General features: G+C 35.5%; 1 protein-coding gene across 1 annotated transcript in view; it reads right to left on the bottom strand.

The window, feature by feature from the left end:
- Window positions 1-1,017: 1,017 nt before the first annotated feature.
- The window catches only part of PROS1 (protein S), a 55,442-nt gene continuing 35,875 nt past the window's right edge, over window positions 1,018-20,584 (bottom strand). The window contains exons 10-15 of the mRNA XM_060149387.1: window positions 17,473-17,662; window positions 11,978-12,145; window positions 10,496-10,664; window positions 6,796-6,944; window positions 4,556-4,781; window positions 1,018-1,435 (exon numbers count right to left, since the gene is read on the bottom strand). Coding sequence (XP_060005370.1) covers window positions 1,275-1,435; window positions 4,556-4,781; window positions 6,796-6,944; window positions 10,496-10,664; window positions 11,978-12,145; window positions 17,473-17,662 — 1,063 coding nt within the window. The 3' untranslated portion in view covers window positions 1,018-1,274. The remainder of the gene's footprint in view (window positions 1,436-4,555; window positions 4,782-6,795; window positions 6,945-10,495; window positions 10,665-11,977; window positions 12,146-17,472; window positions 17,663-20,584) is intronic.

Here is a 20,584-nt window from a genome sequence, read left to right as displayed (position 1 = left end):
TTTAAGGAAAGTACCCATCCCAGGTTTCTACATGCATTCTCACACAATCTAGAATCTCATCCTCATAAAATCCAATTACCGAACAGTAAGATTCATGTGTTGCTCTCATGAAAATTTGTCCCACTTATTTTCTAATTCAGTAAAGCTACTGGTTCAAATGTGAAACCAGGTGAAAGAAAGATGAAGTCTTAGCTGGTTCCCCTGAGGGACTGTTTTGGAATAAAGCTTTATGGGCTTCCACTTGATTCATACTTAATAGGCCAATGTCTCTTCTGCCTTCATGAGGAAAAAACGAAAACAAAAAAGTATCTGCTCTGATCAATAGTGTCACCAGCAAAGCCCATTAACAATTTCTCGGTAATAAAATAAAGTCTAACCTTTTTCTTTTCCTTTGTGCTCAAGTCAAGTTTCACTTGTTCACAGGGGGCCGCATGCTGAGGCCTCACACCTGCCCTTCAGACCAGAGTTCCTCCTAAGAAACAACCGTGCCAACACCTTAGTTTAGGGACCCATGTGCAGAAGCGCCGAGCAGGACCCTCAGTTCAAGATGGCGGCGGCGGCGGCGGGCCATGTGCAGAGATGCTGCGCCAGGCACTGCGATCTGGAGCGTGAGCAGCACAGCTGTGCCGGCCCGGGGAGAACCCCACCCCCTCCTGCTGAGATCCTTGTAAAGCAGCCCCGCCCACGGCCTGTCGGGAGAGCGTGTGCTGCGTGTGCTCTAGAGCGGGAGCTCCCACCTTTCCATTCTCTCATCAGAGAACAAAGCTTTCCTTTGCTTCTGAAGCCAACTCAGTTTCCTTCTATTGGTTCAAGCTACACCAGGCAGAAGGTCCTTTATTGGGGACCGACTTGGGAGGGACTGGTAACAGTGGTATTTAGTCACGTGTACTTTTGTTTGGATTCCAACAAAGGTTTAACTTCCTTGCCTTCCCCCCCCCACACACAAAAAGATATTTAAACACTAGTTCATGATGATAAAATTAAATTTTACAAATGTAAAAATGAAGAAATGTCATTTGTAGCAAAAAATTCAAATTAAAAATTTTTATAGGTTTCATTATTTAATCTCTAGACAGAACAGAAGAATTTTTTTAATGCAATTTGTATCACAAGAGAATCTTGTTTTCTTGAAAAAGGACCTTTTTAAAATTCCAGGTTAAAGTACCACGAAATAATCAAGGTCTGCACATCACAGGTAAAACCCTTCAGCTATTATTGAAACATAAGTATAATTACACACTGGAAAAAGATATTATCAGCAGAGAAAAGATGCCTTAAGTATTCTTTGTCTTTTTCCAAACTGATGGACACGAGTGAGCTCTAATATCATTATGTTTAGAAATGGCTTCATCCAGATCCAACTGTACACCATTAATGTTCACTTCCATACAGCCATTATAAAAGGCATTCACTGGTGTGGCACTGAATGGAACATCTGTAAAAACAGAATATTAAAATATTAGCCCAGGATTAGCATCTTACTTGCTTATAGTTAGAGGAATTATTCAGACTGCCCATTTCCAACCAAAATCTAATCCTAAAGGAAAAGTTAATAATGTAATTCTGTTCAATATATTCATATTAAGTGACTCCTGTGTATATAAGGTATTGTGCTTGGCACTGAATTCAGCATAGCATGAGTTCCTCTGATTGCGTAAACAGTTCCAGCCAAACCTTAGGTAAAGAAACATACTTTAAAAAGAGTAGAAAATAGCGTATTCTTCCTTGTGATGTTCTACTTTATTATTTCCTCTTTAAATCTGAGCAATAGTTTAAGCATTATTAAGTCATTTTTTCAACTCAAAATTATAGTTACTTGGAAATCTTTTTTAAATGCCACAATAAATATATCTCTTTTATTTTTGCTGGAATTCTATATTTTCCAACGAAATAGTGTCTTGCTGAGCATACGATAGCAGGTTGTGATAGGGAATTCACTTTTATGTAATGTTTGGTGTTCTGAAAAATAACAGTTTTAATAATACTTCAGTAAATAGGGCCTCTAGGCCTTTCTACACTTTACTCTCCTTATCAAACTTAATGCTTAGGCGACACCCTTGGATTCCTAAGAACTGTGGTTCATCTTCAAAACATCCATCTCTCTACTTGCTTCCTCTTTTTTTGGCATCTCATCTCCATAAATTTTAATCCCAATGGATATTCTTCAGCCCTTATTCTTCCTCCTCAGTGTCTTTTGCAAAAATATATATATATATATACTTCAAATGTCCCACTTCTAACTTGCCAATGTAGTGAATAAGTCCATACTTTTCTATGGGCTCATAGCATTTTTTAAGAAAACCTTTCAAGTCTGGCTGACTATCATAGGTTATACCACTGTTATAAATATCCTCAGAATCATCTATTTCCCCTGATTTTCAATTCATAACGTGCAATTTAACACATCTATTTTGCATAACAATCAATTTACCCATCCCATAGTTCACACTCTCAATGTCTCAATTTCCAGTTCTCCTCAATTTTTCCTCACTCTTTTTCTAAACACATCTTGCCTAAAGTCAGTTCTCAGTGCTGTTGCCAAAGTCCTGGAACCACTGAAATTCTGATATTTTCACTTCTTTTGAACTCTTTCATTGTTTGTTTGATTTCCTAAAATTGCATTAAACTAATTTGTGAATAAGGTAGTAGGTGGATTTCAATGCAGAATTCATTCATTTGAACTGTAATTTTACTTCCTAATAATTAATCACGTTAATGTAACTATGTATCTATATCTATCCATGGATCTATCAATCCATCGATTTATAACTTTTGCAGCCTATTTACTTCTTTTTTCTTTTTGTATATCTTGGCCGCGCCGCATGGCTGGCAGGATTTCAGTTCTCCGACCAGGGACTGAACCCAGGCCATGGCAACGAAAGCACCGAATCCTAACCACTGGACCGCCAAGGAATTTTCCTACAGCCTATTTACTTCTATTCCCCCAAAACCCAGATAAAATTTCCATATATGGGAAATGAACACACTGAGCAGTTAAAGTAACTTAATGAAGGTTACTAGAAGTCTAGACATCAAACTCAGAATTCTCCCCATGAGAATAGCATGCAAATGGTATTTGAAAATGCTTCTAAAAAACTTTCTGCCTCAATTTTTTTGTCATTTAAAGAAAAGTGTTGATGGCAATTTTATATTTTCCAATATTAACTATTTTTTCTCCAGTTTTCCCCATCTTGGTAAATGGAATCTTCACCCATGCAACTGCTCATGCCAAATACCTAAGAGCTTCTTTCAATCATTAATTTCTATTAACTTTGTTTCTCACATACATCTCCAATCTATTCACTGTATAGTATCTCTACCACCATCACCCTAGTCCAGCAGCTTCCCCAGCTTCCTCATCTGCAAAATGGAGATAACAATAGTACCTACCCCACAGGACTACTTTAAATATCAAATGGGTTGATACAATTGAAGCACTCTGAACAATGCCCAGACTGTTTATTATGCACTAAATATGAACGATGGCAGTATCGTTGTCACTACTGTTATTATTACTGCTTCTCCATCCGAACTACTTCAGTAGCCCCCAACTCATCTCATCCACTTTTGTCTCCCACCTGTCCATCTCCATCCATTATGCAGGGAAATTCTTTTAAACTTCATTATTGATAGACCACTTCCTTGTCTAAAACTTGTTAATGATTCTCAAGGCTCTAATAATAAGATGCACGACCCTGAACGAGGTCTACAAACCTCCCACCCACCCACCCATTTCACAGCCTCCTCTTGCAGTACCATCCTCCTTGCCCAATGTGCTCTCACCATACTGGTCTTCTATATGTTCCTCAAGCATGTCAACCCCTTTCCATTTTGCCATGGACACTTTTACCTGCATACTACTAGTTCCAGTCTCCACCCTCATCACCTGGTTAACTTCATTTAATCCTTCAAATATCAGATTTGTATCTTATTGCCTTCTTCAGAGAGCTTGTTCCTGGCCCCCATAACCAGATCAAGCCTCAATTTCAGGCTCTAATAGTAACCCCTACTTTTTTTTCATAGAAGTTATGAAATCTTTTTTTTATATTTTCCTAATCACTTGTTTAATATGTACCTCTGCCGCTAGATTGTAAAGGTCTTAAGAGGAGAGATCATATCCATTTGTTTATTGCTGTGTCCCTACTGCCTGAGACATAGGTTCTTAATAATATTGGGTGACTGATGGTTGAATTGAAGAATAAATATTAAACTCAGAAGATAACTGTGAGGATAAAATGATATAATAAATCATTTCTGGCTAGGATAGTCAAATGCAGCAAAGCTTGGTTAGTTTCAGTTTACCATTAAATAAATTAAATAAAAATGTACCAATAAAATGTTCATGCAAACCCCCAGAAAAAGAATAATGGATACTGGAATTTTCTCTTCCCTTCTGATGCCCCTTTACTCTAACTACATATGCTGTATATATATATATATAGATAGATAGATAGATAGACAGATAGATGCTGTTTTACTACAATTACATATTTAAAATACTATCAATTTCATTAAAAATACACTTTTTAAAACTGAAGAAAAAGTAAGAAGATACCTGGAAGGCCACCCAAGTAAGTGGCCACTGTTTCTTTCATTGCTTTGTTCAAGATGGCAAATTGTCTTTGAAAGTCTTCAGAGTGGAAGCTGTCTTTTCTATTTTGAGTCAACAGCTCCAAATTGTTTCTGTTGACTCTGATTTCCAGAAGGGATTGTTGATTAGAGCACAGACTTAGGGCCTCTATCCGAGCTATTACCATATTTTCAACAGATACCAGGATATCCTGAAGAACAGAGCAAAGACTCAATATAACAAGTACTAACGTTAATGCTGCTTAAGAGAGACTTTAATTTGTGAAATTCAAAAACAGAATTTCAATGAGGTGGGGAAAAGTATGGTAGAGCTTTCAAATTTATTTAAATGAAAAAACTACTATTATCATAATCATAATTTTAAAATACACATTAGTTTTAAAAACTCCAGGTTTAGCTAAGATGTACATGTATAGCAGGTTCCGAAAATTCAATAAACTAACAGCATTGTCTCACCAACAATGGGAACCAAAGTAGTGTCTTAAGCAATACATTTCTGTTTATGAGCCTTCCTAATTTCAAAACCTACATATGGAAAAGGAAGGAGTTGAATCATTCTTTGTTGGGGAAAAGACTTGGAAATTTTGAAGTGCTTTAGTAAGCACATGCCAGCAAGACTGAAAGGTTTATTTGTGCCACACAAGAAATCCTGTAGACTTGGGACAAATTTTATGAAGTCTCTGAGAAAGAAAAACCAGGATTGCCAGCAGTAAGTTACAGAGTATTTACCAGAAGGTTCTCTCTCTCTATATATATATATATTTTTTTTTTCTGAACTTTTCAAACTGCTGATATACTAAATTACTCAACTTGTTGAGAGTCATCTATACATCTAGCTTCCCGGCGTGTAGAGGAAATATAAAAGGAGAGAAAAAATAAAATCAAAACGAGGGAGACGGTTGTTATGATGCTTCCCAGATGGTAGAAAGATAGTCTGAAGTGTTTACTTAGGAATCCAAGATACCAATGCTAAATGAAGCCTATACTTCCCAAATACAGCTTAGCTGAGGAAATCTGTTACTGTGTTATACACATGCATATCCTGAACTCAGGAAAAGTCAGCTGAGAAAATGTTCCAGAATGATCAATATTATGTGGAATAATGTTATGAAACGTTGTTCACAGATCATAAGAAGGCAATCTGACACACCAAAAAAAAAAGGGGGGCTGTGGCCATGAAGACAAACACAGAAAAGATAAAATAAATATCAAAGACATGGCACTTGTTAACCTCCTCTACCGTGTGAATGTAGTGTTGAAGGCAGGATTTCCATTTTGCTTAAAGAACAAAACAAACAAGCAAAAAAAAAAGCTGAAACCCAAATGTAGCAAGCTCCTGTGGTCACTGGAGACAAAAGCTCAGCAGGATCTTTTTAGGTTGCTTACAGTTAACCATCAGAAACTGCCCCCATCCATCCTTTAAGTGGCAAATAGCATCCCTTTTGATCACTACAGGCATTATTCAATTATATGTCTCTTTCTAAAAGCCACAGAGAGCATCCAAGCCAACCGCGGCACAAACGAAAGCTGCTTGCTGTAACTTGGAATCCCCCCACTGTGGATGACACAAGGACAGAACTATTAGCCTCTAATAGAAGTTGGATAATACAGATCTGATAACTCTCATGTTTTCTTTTATCCAAGAGTTTTTTCCTGTGCTTTCTCCTAATTTCAAGGCAGAGTTGCCAGCAGGAAGCCAAATAGACTGGTTTTAGTTTTCTGTAGTCTTTCCTAATTTACTTATGGGAGAAAAGATTAAGAGTGCCAGAAAACACAAAACATTATAATTAGGCACTGAACATTTCAGAGTGGATTGCAGTCAGACTCACTTCTATTTTGTTAATACATACAAATTCCCATGATACTTCAAAGATTCTGAATAAGGGCAGATCTCTGGGTACTCAGAGAAGACTCCAAGCAACCTTTGTGTGAGTCTGCCTAATCGGAGCTATAGATGCAATAGGCTTTTCCATTTCCCCCTCCCATCCCTTTACTTCTTGGTTCAAACCTTGGAAATAAGCCAGCAAAAAAGTAACAATAATGAATATTTATTGAATCTTTAATGATGTGTTAGAGGCTATGCCAAATAGCTTATATAAGTTATTTAATTTTCAAAATAGCACTTTGAGGTAAATACTGCAATTTAATCCATTTTACGGATTTAAAAAAAATTACAAACCAAGGATCATAAAGATTTAAAGTTACCTGAAGCTCTTCAGTGGCGGAGTCCACCAAGGACAAGGCAAAGGGCACTGTGTTACTGGAAACCAAGGCCAACATAACACCGGTGCCCGACGATGGGCGAATATTCAAGGACACATTTACTTGCCAAGCCTCAGGATTGGATACATTCTCTGTTTAAACAATGAAACAGAAGCAGGATCAATGTCCTCCTAAGGTGCACCAGAAGGAATTAAGTTAATCTTATCAATACTCAAAGCCATCTTTGTGTGATACTAAAGATTTCAGTCCTCTTTTTCAATGATCTATATAACCAAGGCACAACAGAGCAAAAGAAAAACAGTTTTCAAGGCAGGCAAGAAACACAGATGGAGCCTCATCCTTTTGTTCTTCTTCCTACAACAGAATTCTGGATTGTGGTGTTCAGGATTACTACGATTTTTTCCATTTGCTCTTTAATAGCTCTTCCTTCTGTCTTATATATTCTCCCATGGTCAAATCTCAGAGTGGTTGTATTTTAAAGTACACATTAGAAGAAAGTTCAACACATTTATTGTACTATTTCTGAGGGAAAATTTGGGTATAGCTGCCACCCCCCGCCCCACTTCTCTTCCATATAGAGGTCAGATTAGAGCAGTGGGAAAGCAAAGTATGATTTCTATACATAGGGATGTGGGATGGTGTAATGGTAGAGAAATACTCTGAAGTCAATAGTTAACTTTGAAATTCTAATAGGAGCTCTTGTGTGATTCTCTTATCATAATACTTAACATTCTTTCTCTTAATTACTAGGTCAATTGTCTAGCCAACTAGAGTGCAAGCTCTACATGTCTCTATCATCACTGTCTTCCTCAGCAGTCCCTTAACAAATATTTATTGAATTAATATGATTTCAAAATAGTTTGATTTCTGAAAGTATTAGTTTACAATCTGAATGCAGTCTTCGTCATTCAACATAAAGTAATGTATAACAATAGCCCAAATACTACTTGGAGGCTTTAAAAAAGTGAATGTGAATGGAGAAAATAATTTTCCTTTGACAAGATGTTCTTCCATTTAGCCACATCTAATACTATAACATTTTTCACTATAATCCTTTAATTCCCACGCAAGAGAAAAAAAATGCATATAATCATTTTGAAGTAAGTAAATTTACTCTAAGATATTAACAAACTCAAACTCAAATGAACATGTAAATGTACAGAAATTATAATGTAACATTAAATATTAATTATAAAGTAGGTCACTTTCATATTACCTGTGAAATAACTAATTACTTATGAAAGTAATTTCTTTCAGGTGCAATAAAACTCTTATTTTCATTTTCTTTCCAGAGATTTCTTTTTGTCCTTTGAACAAATTGTGGGCCTAGTTTTTGCCTATGTCCAGTCATCAACTCAATTTAAACTTTTTTTTTTTTAAATACCTTCATATACAGAACAGAGCTAAAGTTAAAGACATATTAATTTATGTTAGGAAACAGAAAGCACTAGTGTAAGATGCTTTCTTAAAACTGTAGCAATACTTTTTAAGGCTGAAAATAAAAAATTTAAAATATGTTTTTTTCTTAAACCAGAGATATCAAATCAACACTAAATTTATAATACAAACTGTTAGTAGCTCAAATAATGAACTCCTAAAACACAAAAAGACAGAGACGCCAATAAAATAATTAAGCTACACAAATACCTAATAAACATATGGTGAGATATTCAACTTCAGTAGAAACTGGGATAATAATTAGAACTACAAGATTTAATTTTTCAACTCTCAAATTAGAAACAAATCCCAAGCATAAACTTTCTTCTCTTGGTAAAAGTACAAATTGATAAATTATCTTTGGAAGAGAATCTGATTGAACAGTAGGAATTATACCTTTGCATAACCTTTGATGGAGAGAATCTGAGATTCTCTCCTACAGAATTAATCACATGAGGGTACAAGGATAAATGTCCAAGGATATCCCAGAAGTATTATTTGTAAAGGTAAAAACCTGGGGTCGGTTTGGCAAGAGTTCCTGTTCCTATTAGACTATAGAAAACTGCGGAGAGTACTCGTTCCCATTCCTAAAACAACAAAAGACCAATTATCTATATAAGTACAACTTTTCTTGAACTATCACCAAGAGCCGAGGTTGCAGAACAACTGACTAGAAACCTAAAGGAAGACAGATCCTTCGAGGGAGAAACAGGAGGAGAGTACTCTCTTACCCAAGGCAGACAACAAACACTATACAATTTGGTAAAAAGCATGTAGGTAAAAATCTTAACAAAACGCTAAAGTCCAAGTAGGGGCTGGTGTGAGAATATAGAAGCCAGGGAAACTGCAAACACATGGGAAATTCATACCCATTCAAAGGATCTTACTGGGTGCTCAAGAGAAAAACTGGGAGAAGAGAAAGAGATTAGAGAAAGTTTCCTTCCTAGTACAAGCCCAAGGGGAGAGGAACAGCAAACTGCAGGAAAGGCACAAAGTCTCACCCAGATCATTCTTTGTCTGCTCTCAGCAAGACTTAAAGCATTAGGGGAAAGGCAGCAAAACCTTGTTGCTGTTAGGTCACATCAAAGTCCCATTGCACCTACAGATTAGGGAATGAAAATAGCAAAAAACAAAACAACAACAAAATATCATTTACCCTGGGGAAGGAGCAGGAATACACCTTGAGTCCTGACCATTAGATATCTCCCTTACTGGTGGGCAGGAGGGGGGACAGTGGAAAGTCCACACCCCTGAGACACAGGAATGTTAACACCTGTCTAAGACTGAATCTGCACCAGAACATTAGAGAATGCTCCTCTGACCCCCAGACCCCTCTAAATTGCTAGCAAATGTCAAGTAACAACTAAGAGCACTTCTGGGAGTGAAACAAGACCAGAGAGAGACACTTTCTTGAGGCAAATGAAAGCAATATCTAAAGCTGAGGGTGGATCAGTTATTAAGAAAAATCCTCTGGCCGCTACCCAAAGCACAAGGTATATTAAAGGAATTTGAAGGGTAGTCATGGAAACAAGAAAACCGAAGCAGCTCAATTCTTGACTAGATTGATTCAAGTCCCCTCATTAAGTGTCTAGCAAAAGGAGAGCTGTGCTCATCTCCAAATGTAAATATTATTTATCTCAGTCTCTACTGTTTTATCTGACACCCACCTTTAAACAAAAATTATTAAATGCAGAAGGAAGCATGGAAAAATGACCCACAGTCAAGAGAAAAAGCAATCAATATGACCAGATTTAGATATGACACAGATATTGGAACTGTCAGACAAGGAATTTAATTATGGTTAATAAGTTGAAGGCTTGGGTGGAAAAGATGGACAACACGCATGAACAGATGGGAAATTTTAACAAAGAGGTTGATATTTTAGGAAAGGATTAAATGGAAATGCTAGAAATAAAGATGAATACCTTTGATGCATTAATCAGTAGACTCAATACAACTAAGAAACTGGTGAACCTTAAAACAGGTAAATTTAATTTACCCAAAATTAATCAGATTATGTGCCAATAACCTTTAAATAACAACATAAGCATATTCAACTACATTTTTTCTCCCAATATACTTGGAAAAATTCTATTAAAAATATATAACAGTATGAATAAGCCTAACACTATATCTCGCACATAGTAAGTACTCAACAATGTTTACTGAAGGAATTATTGCTGTTTGTTAATGAATAAATTTAAACAGTAATGAGAAAAGAAAGATAAAATGGGAAATCACTTACTATAATCTATGCTAAATTGAGCAACTCCAGAACCAGGATAGTAGGAACCCTTCTCCACAGTGACAAGACAATGCTTATTTTGTTTTTCTTGAATGATTTCCTTTACTCCTGAAGCTCCTTGATTCATCAAATTCCAGCCTCGAATACATCCATCTAGACGAGGGTTAATCTAACAATTTAAAATATAGATCAATGAAAGCATTTTAAACTTAAAAAAGACAGACTCATAAATGAAGTGGCTTAATTGATTATAAGATATAGGTTTTCATTTAGAGGCAAAATTCTTTCTTTGATGACATTTTAAAGTATTTAACATATTTTGAATTGTATCTAAATTTTGTTCAAGGTGTCCTTCAGATGGAAAGTCTTTTTCAGTAAAAGTGAGCTTATGCCATCAGAGACCTCCACTGGGATCCTAGTGATTTTTAACACCTCAAGCCCCACCTGCCTATTCTGCATCATCCAGCACTAACTCTTCTGCTCTCGAGTTCCATATATGCTTCTAGCTGTGCCCCTGAGTTCTAAGCTGCTTTCTGTTTTTCTTTAACTGCATTTACAACTAGGTTTGTCTTGCCGTCAGATACTAAGCCTCTTCAGGAACAAAAGTGTTTGCATTCTTCAGTCTCACCAAAGCAACCACCCACATTCAAGACATGCAGCCATTTCATAAATAGTTGATTCTTTTTGAATAATTTATTTTACTTTTTAAATGTCTTGATTTATCAATTTCAAAGGACAGGTATATTCACTCTGACATGAGTTAACTAATTCAGGTTTTATATCATATCACAGAAATCTTTTTAAAGCTAAGGTAACTGAAAGATGGATACAAAATGGTCAATATTTAAGTTAAATCAGCAAGTGTAAAATTGGCAGACCCATGACTTCAAATGAAAAATTTAAAACTCTTCAAGGTCATTGATTAGTCTCCTTCATGAAACCTTTTCCATGGTAGTTAGTCAAATACCACATACAGAAAATCATCTGTTATATCTAACTTCAATTTATGACAGGCTGCAGTTATATTCCCACCAAAGATTTTTCTATTTAAAACATTCCACCTCATGTGCTATCCTTATCTCCCAAATTTTAGTCCTAAAACAGACCTAAGAAAGTTCTTTGACAGGCTTCTACAAAATCATGTAATTTTGGACTCAAATATATGTATTTATATGTTTAATGGCTGAGTATGGACTATTATAATGTTAACGTTGAACTGATACTCGGAGAATTTTTGAAAATCTACTTCTCCATGAGTAATGCTGGGAATTTAAATGGGCTCAAAAACACTACATTCATTTTCTTATTTCCTTAATATAATTTCAAGGGTTGATAATGTTATTTTTCCATGTTCAATTCAAGTTTTCACAGTTGGTATGTTCAACAAAATAACTTCATTTGACTCTCAGAAAAACACATTTTCAAATCTATTACAGATGAAGGAATTCATCCATGATGAATGATATAAGCTTGGATCGTTACCGGTCTAATGAGTGCATTCTCCACTTTCCGAGGTATTCCTGCAAAGTATACTTTGGTTTCTAGAAACCCATTGGTAGGCTTAAAAAGGCTTTCAGGTTTATTTATATTCATTACAGCTTCTTTAGCTATTTTTACACTAATACTCTGTTCTAATTCTTCCACGGAGACCTATAATTAAAAAGACAAAAATTATCAAACAACCAAACATTACTGCATTTCATTTGAAACACCACGATTGAAAAATCCTGTTATTATTCCAGTATATAATTTTCCAAAGTAATCATTTTACTGTACTTGTTAATTTGTTCCAATACATTTGAAATGTCACATTAGTATAAAGGTGATAAAAATGTGTTTTAGTGTGGTAATTCTTGATCGAAAATTAAATCAATACCATATTTTAAAGTTTAAAAATCAATATTTTTCTATTATATTTAAACACCCATTTATAATATATATCTTTCAACACCAGTGTGCCATAAAATTAACAGTTTAAAAAAAGAAAGTGGGGGCTTCCCAGGTGGCACAGTGGTTGAGAGTTCGCCTGCCGATGCAGGGGACGTGGGTTCATGCCCTGGTCCGGGAGGATCCCGCATGCCGCGGAGCAGCTGGGCCCGTGAGCCATGGCCGTTGGGCCTGCGCGTCCGGAGCCTGTGCTCCACAGCGGGAGGGGCCACGGCAGTGAGAGGCCCGCGTACTGCAAAAAAGAAAATCTTAGAAAACTTTTAAGTGCCCTTATTTTGCATTTGTCTGATAGTATAAATATGAAATCAATAAGGTAAATAAATTTTTAATATAAATTAAGAGAAGTTAGTACATTCAGTATTCTGTTCATTATGCACAAATTATATTTTATTTCAAAATTCAAAAATAGTTGAGGTCATAAGAAAGCACATTAAATTAAATTGGTTTTTTCCAATTTTGAAAGTAGTTTGGATTTCTAAAAACGGTTGGAAGTAGTGGTAACCAACAATTAAAAAAAAAAAATCTTCCCTGGACTTCCCTAGTAGCCCAGTGGTAAAGAATCCCCCTTCCAATGCAGGGACCGAGGGTTTGATCCCTGGTCGGGAAACTAAGATCACCACATACTGCAGGGCAACTAAGCCCAGACGCCACAACTATTGAGCTTGTGAGACTCAACAAGAGCCCACGTGCCGCAAACTACAGAGCTCACGGGCTCTGGAGCCCGCGAGCCACAACTAGAGAGAGAAAACCCGCGCGCTGCAACTAGAGAGAAGCCCGAGCGCCGCAACGAAGAGACCGCGTGCCTTAACAAAAAGATCCCACATGCCTCAACATAGATCCCGTGTGTCGCAAATAAGACGTGTTGCAGACAAAAAAAATAAGGAAAATAAATAAATAAATATTTTTTAAAAAAATCTTCCCATAAAGGCAATTTGAAGAACCATTGCTGCAATCTCCTTATGTAAAACTGTAGGACTCAAAACGCAAACTCTTCGTTTACTTATCAATCAGGGAAGCCAAACAATAGGCATATTAAAGCACTACTACAGGAAGGAAAAATCTATGCTCTAAAGTAAATAAAATAAATTTGGTAACATTTACAGAGTTAAAGTTGGTCAAGGCTCTGTCCTTAATATAAGCAGTCACCATCATTTTATTCTAATTATTCCCTCCTTGAAAGATGTTCTTAACTTAGCCTCCAGGACCTCCGTCTGGCTTGCTTCTCCTCACACCCCTTCTCAGTCTTCTTTGCTGGATCCTCTTCTTCTCAACCTCTATAATAAGCCCCAGAGTTCATCCCTCTAGTCATGCAAATATTTTTAAAGGGGGCTTTATTGCCCCACTCTAGGGCGAATTTGGGGGTGGCGGGCACTTTTAGTTTTCACAGTAAGTGGTATGCTGACATTGCAAGATGTAGACACACCCTGCAATATGCAGGATAGTCATGCAAAATAAATAATAAAATATCCAATATCCTACAAATTTTCTGAACCTTCCTAGTAGATATTCATGTAGGGTATACTCATGCTTATAATTACCTGTGCTTGTGTGTAATATAAACACTAAATATCTGTTGTACCACTTCAGCATTCACTGAATTTTTCAAGAATGTAATAATCTTGTAAACAAAGAATAGACTGATGTTTGTTTTGTTTGGATCTTTATCAAGATTTTCTCACCATTTTGGAAAATTACTATTACTAATGGCAATACCATTTATGCACTTATGGTTTTTCAGTTGCCAATACAACACCCCCAAGCATGTCTTCAGTTGTAGCTTTCATGTTATTCTATGTATAGGAGTAAGCTTTGACAAATATACTTGAACTTGAGCATTTACATATGGAAATACATATTACTTTCTAAAAATTATTTTATATAATAATTAGAGCATTATATTGGATGTGATAGAGTTTAAAACGACAGATTGACAATAACCAATCTCAGGGCCTTTAAAGCCCTCTTTATGCTGAATACCAAAAAGTTTTTATCTACCTTAAATTGAAAGCTGGACCTTAAAAATATATACAGAATCTGACCACTTCTCACCACTCCCACTATCAACACTCCAGTCAAAGCTGTCATCTTCTCTCCACTGTGTTGTTGCCATAGTCTCCTAACCCCACATCCTATTCTGTCCTTACTCTCTACTGTCTAGTTTCCACAAAGCCATTAGGTCCTAACCAGGATTATCTTTTAACATGCAAATTAAATTATGTCACTTCTCAAAATCATCTAAGTTAGCCTAAGACTCTGTATTTGCTGTTCACGTGACAGAATTATCTTCCCCCAAAAAGTTCTCCGGTCTTGTGTCCTCAAGTCTCTTTCTAACGTAATCTCATCAGAGATGGCTTTCCTGATTCCATATGCACACTCACCATCATCATTCTCTATTGCCTGGCCTTGCTTTTCTTTTTTCTCATAGCATTAATCACTATCTGACATGTCTATTTGTTGATGCATTTGTGTTTTTCATCTCACCACCACAATGCAAGCTCCATTAGAGCAGGGACTTTGTTTTATTCACTGTCGTATCCCCACCATCTAGAAGAAGGAATAGCACATAAAGTGCTCAATAAATATTTTGTTGAATAAATGAAATTATTATACAAATTATATATTTCCCACCAATATTAGGATTATACCCAACTATGAAATATAATAATCACTTACAAAGTAGCAATATTTATTCCTACAGGTTGTAGCCATTCTAATGACTTAATCATTACACATTCAATTTTTTAAATCTGAATTACAAAACAATTCTGTTATATGCTTTAATTCTAATTTCTTATTTTTAAAGTATTTTATTTAAAATTTTAAAATAATCCATAGTCCAGTTTACAGATTAATTTAACTTAACCACTTTGTCATTAATTAAAATTAAAATACTTATTTAAAGTATTTATTTATTTGAAATAATTTCTGTGCTGCATAAATTTGTTTGAAACAGTATATAATTCTTTAATAAATCATCAGGATTAAAAGCTAGTAAAATTACCATGCTCGGGGACATAAAATGCATAAATTGTTACAATATTGAATTACAATTTAAAGAAAAACAGCCAGCACCAAGTTTATTACCAGAGTCAAGTTTTTCTCTGACTTGCTTATTGTTCTTAAACTTTATTTTTTATATAAACTTGTATTCAGTTTATAGAGGGAGATTTTAATGTAAGTGTTTTAGTTAAAACATGGGCATATCCTTAAATAATAGTTTCTTTTTAACAAGAATCATAAACATAGGAGACAAATAAATGAAACTGAACAGCTACCTTCCATCCATCCCGAATCCTGTCTCTTTTTATTTATTTATTTTTTTGCAGTACGTGGGCCTCTCACTGTTGTGGCCTCTCCCGTTGCGGAGCACAGGCTCCAGAAGCGCAGGTCCAGCGGCCATGGCTCACGGGCCCAGCCGCTCCGTGGCATGTGGGATCTTCCCGGACCGGGGCACGAACCCGTGTCCCCTGCATCGGCAGGCGGACTCTCAACCACTGCGCCACCAGGGAAGCCCTCGAATCCTGTCTTTAATAATATCACTCATGAACAGTTCTTTAATAAACACTACTTGCAACTCATGATAATTTCACAGATAAATATTTACCTTCTTCTTTATACATATTATATCCTATCTAGAAATTTATCTAAATTCACCTTCAAACAGCTGATATTTTCAATTTGTATAAACTCATTAGAAAAAATTCTGTTCACTCTCTTTTGCTGCAAAAGTGATTTTAGCAGTTTTAGATAGGTGATTTAGGGACGTTAGGCATTAAAATGTATTCTGCAGCACATTGGAGGTATAGCTGTATGCATCAAATATTCTAGATAGAGATATAGTAGGAAAGATGTAGTAACAAAGATACACTAATAAGCATTAGAAGTCAGAGAATTTTAGTGACTTCTCTGACAGTTGCATTTGATCTTGTGAAGACACTATTCTTTTAGAGTTAGGAGCCCAAAATCCATGGCTGCCAAAAGACAGACAGCCCCCTTTTTGGTGAACCATATCTGCACCCAACTGTTCTTTATTACCACCTTCCTGTAACATATTTCACATTATATTGTATTAGTTCATAAGGCAGCATCAGCTACTAAACTGTGAGGTACTAACCTCGAGCAAGGACAAACTCTTGCTATAGTTTTAGAGCCTTGAACTCAGGGATGTAGCACTTTAAACATGCTCACTAAAAGCTTATTGCGTATATGACTGTAAGAGTGGATAAATATAAGAATGAAATAATTTAGTGATGACTTTACATGGCTGCTCAACATGGACCTCTTGTCAGTTCCCACAGGCTTAGGTAGTGTCTGTTTGGGGCACAACATTCTTCTCTCTGCTCTTCTCTGCTGAAAGTAGCATTGATTTAATTGCAGAAAGGAATTCTCCCCTCTGTGGACTAACAGTAATCCCTTCTCCAAGTAATTCCTTCTCCAAGAAAAGTTCCATTTTAATACAGTAAATTAAAGTGCTGTTCTTGATTATTAAAATAAAGACTCACTTTTAGGGATTATCTAAAAATGCTAGTTTCTAAGCACTATAATTGGTACCAGCTAGTGTATCCTGTTTGTACAAACTGATTATACCTACATGATAATATTTAAAATTAAATTAAATTTTTTATTTTGTTACTATGTGTATTTCTCTTTTACATTAAAAATATTGATGGCTATCCAGTGTAGCTGTCCTTGATCAGTGTTGTCTTAGAATAACCCCTGACCTATAGGAGCAATATCACTGTTCACCCAGTGACAGCCACTAAAAAAGGTAAAAAGTTAAGGACAGAGTAGTTGTCTTTAACAAAGCAAATAACTGAAAACAACTTCAGTTATGGGAAATCTGCAATATATTGAAAGATAATAACTTCTCAGGCTGTTTCAGGGATTTACAGCATGTAGAATATACTTCACACAACATCAGATAAACCCCAAATTATTTTGCTTTGGTATCACTATTAAAAAAATGATCAATGATTTTATACAAATTGCATCAAAGTGGAAAGATTCTTTATGAATTCAGCAAAACGTACCATATTCCATAAACCATCATTAATAACTTTGCCTCCAGTTGTGACTTTGGCTGTATATTCATTCTTAAACTGAATTTCAATCTTGCCCTCACGAAGTGCAATCAGGAACCAAGCTGAGTGATCAGAAGATTCTGCATACAGGATAACACCTTCTGAATCGTATGTCCGGAAATCAAATTCAGCTGAAAATCTAAACAATGGACAAAGAGAGAGCCTTAATAGTAAGAAATATTGAAGACTATGTTATTCTTTTTTTTTCTTGTACTGGCAAACAGCAATACGTTGAAAGAGTCAACTCTTTCCCTGGAAAAAATAAAAGAGAAGGACAGGACTAAGCTGTTCTTGTATTATCTCTGGCTCCATGTGTGTTTAAAATCAAGTTATTATACCTTCTTGCTTATTCGTGGAATCTTTTTTCCCAATGAAAAGATGCTTTGATAATTTTTCATCTTTTGGCATTTGTTTTGAAGGCACTCTTTAAAATGCTGGAATACTCATGTACAAATATTAGGCATATTGTCTCTCTCCTGGAGCCTTTTATACACTATGTAATCTGACATTAAGATTCCTTTTTTTTTTTTTTTTTGCTGTATCCATATGTGATTAGTAAAAGATGTTACAATTCCATGATTGAACTTTATCCATCAAAAACATATTTTCCTATGATTTCATATATGTCAGGAAGGAATCACTCACAGAGATACACAAGGTAGTATCTGGATGATTGCAAGCTTAATTAAGACTTCATGTGTGGTAAAGGAAGGTAAAGTCAAAGACTTTTAAATGTATCTGTTCATTTAATTTCAAAAGCTTTCCCAAACTCTAACTGCATAAATTACTATACTAGAGTACATGGAAGGAGAGCTTAAAAGATATAGTCATGCGTTTGGGGCTATCTGAGCTCTGATAACACCTGTTGCTGTTAAGACTCTGCACATATATGTATGTAGCTACTACAGGGGAGGAAAAAATCTTAAGTATGCTGGACTAAAAAATAATATATATCAATTCAGTGCCCTTAGGATACTTTAATGAGAATTAGCATTAAAGTTTCCAAGGAACCAGCAAAGCAAAATGACTGAAAAAAGATAAACAGGGAATAGGAAAAATAGTTGTATAACTATTAGTCATCTGAGTTAAGTTAAAATAAAGGTAATTTAAGTTAAAAAATCAAGAATTCAGATAATTACTAAATAAGGCAAGAAAGAATCCTACACTCTTTCTTATTCCACATATAATAGTATAGTTATAGAGGCACCACTTGCAATGGGGCACAAATCTACCTCAAATGGAACAAAGAAAAAGTGATAGGGCTTCCCTGGTGGCGCAGTGGTTGAGAGTCCACCTGCTGATGCAGGGGACACGGGTTCGTGCCCCGGTCCGGGAAGATCCCACATGCCGCAGAGCGGCTGGGCTCGTGAGCCACGGCTGCTGAGCCTGCGCGTCCGGAGCCTGTGCTCCGCAACGGGAGAGGCCACAACAGCGAGAGGCCCGCGTACGTACGGCAAAAAAAAAAAAAAAAAGAAAAAGAAAAAGTGATAGAATAAACTTTTTAGTCTTTAGAATTCCAAGAAAATATTACAAAGAGGTAAATGTGGAGTAAAGTATGTTGGGTAGATAACAATGTAGTAGGAATTTACTGAACTCATATTAAAAAGAACCATTTTGCTTCGAGTAGGGACTTCTATTCTCTTTCATATTCATCACATTTTGCTGATGTGAAGCATTATTATCTTGCCAAAATCCAAATCTATGTACTCTCAGGATCTTATAGAAGTTCATCCTATTATGGAGATAATTTCCTTCTCTTTGTAAAATCATGCTAAACCAGTCATTCAAAGAGTCGTGTTCTGCACATTTTCTGTCTGGAATACATCAGCATACTGACTCATTATATTGGGGAACAATTCGTTCTTTTTCAGAAGTATTGTAGAGTGAAAAAAAGTGAATCTGCTAACTTTGAGGGTAGGGTAAGTATTTGATCATGGGAAAGAGAGCTGAAGGAATTTGCAAAAAAAGAAAAAATAAATATAAAAGTGTTAGCTGTTCTTTGTGTTCGTTACACAGGTGGCAGCTTATAAAAATTCATCAAGCTTACATGTAAGATACATGTATATTTCTATGTGTGTATATATATATATATTTATAATACTTCAATAAAAAGTTTAAACTAAACAAATAATAAACAAATAAATACTGAAAGAAATAATTGATCCAATTTGATCCAATGTTACAGCCCAAGCATTTGTGAATTGTGAAAAATGAATACCTCTGAAAGTGCCTGAAGGTATGTAATAATGAACTCTTCTCTCTCATTCTCATTACTCTCATAGCAAGGAAAGGTTGTCTACAATCAAATCACTAGAAGATATTATTTGCTCTGAGATGTTAAAGGGGAAAACCACAACTTGGGGGAAACGAGAGTGTCAAAAGAGCACAATTAAATCAGTGAATAAATTTCAATGTTCCTTAATGGTAAAATTTCTATGGATTGAATTATTTAATGAATAATCACTCATATATCTAATGAATTAAATATTCATGCTTATCTAATTAAAATATTTTAAAATTTGTACTCTATAATCAGTCTCAAATGTTTCCTTTCCATTATTCCAACAAAATTCTGAAATTCTTTTCCTAGTTCCAACAATGTATGGCTCTGAGAAAATTTGATAATTAGAGTCATGACTCAAAAATAGAAGAAATTACTCCCTCCCAAAAGTCAGCCTAACTACAGGAACGGCAGATAAAGTACCCAGATAGTCAACTAAAATCATGCGATGCATTCCTTTAAAATACTACTTAAGCAATCATATATAGTTTCCTTAATAATTATGAATATAACTATATTCTAAAAGCAGTATTTTGAATATTTCTCATTACTTAATTTTTAACAACATGTATAAAGAAAGAAAATTTCACAAATACATTAAATCTACTTTCCCAGCTTCTTAGTAAATATGTATTCACTAGAAAAGGAAGAACTATGGATTAAGATAAAATGATCATTGGAGAAAATCAGCCTAGAACGACCCCAAATGATTCAAGCATGAAAATTACGTGTAAAGATAAAAATGAACTTTGGGGTACCTCATATCATCTGACTGATAAT

Source organism: Lagenorhynchus albirostris, chromosome 5, assembly GCF_949774975.1.
Source record: "Lagenorhynchus albirostris chromosome 5, mLagAlb1.1, whole genome shotgun sequence".
Lineage (NCBI taxonomy): Eukaryota > Metazoa > Chordata > Mammalia > Artiodactyla > Delphinidae > Lagenorhynchus > Lagenorhynchus albirostris.
This window is presented reverse-complemented; position numbering and strand designations above follow the sequence as displayed.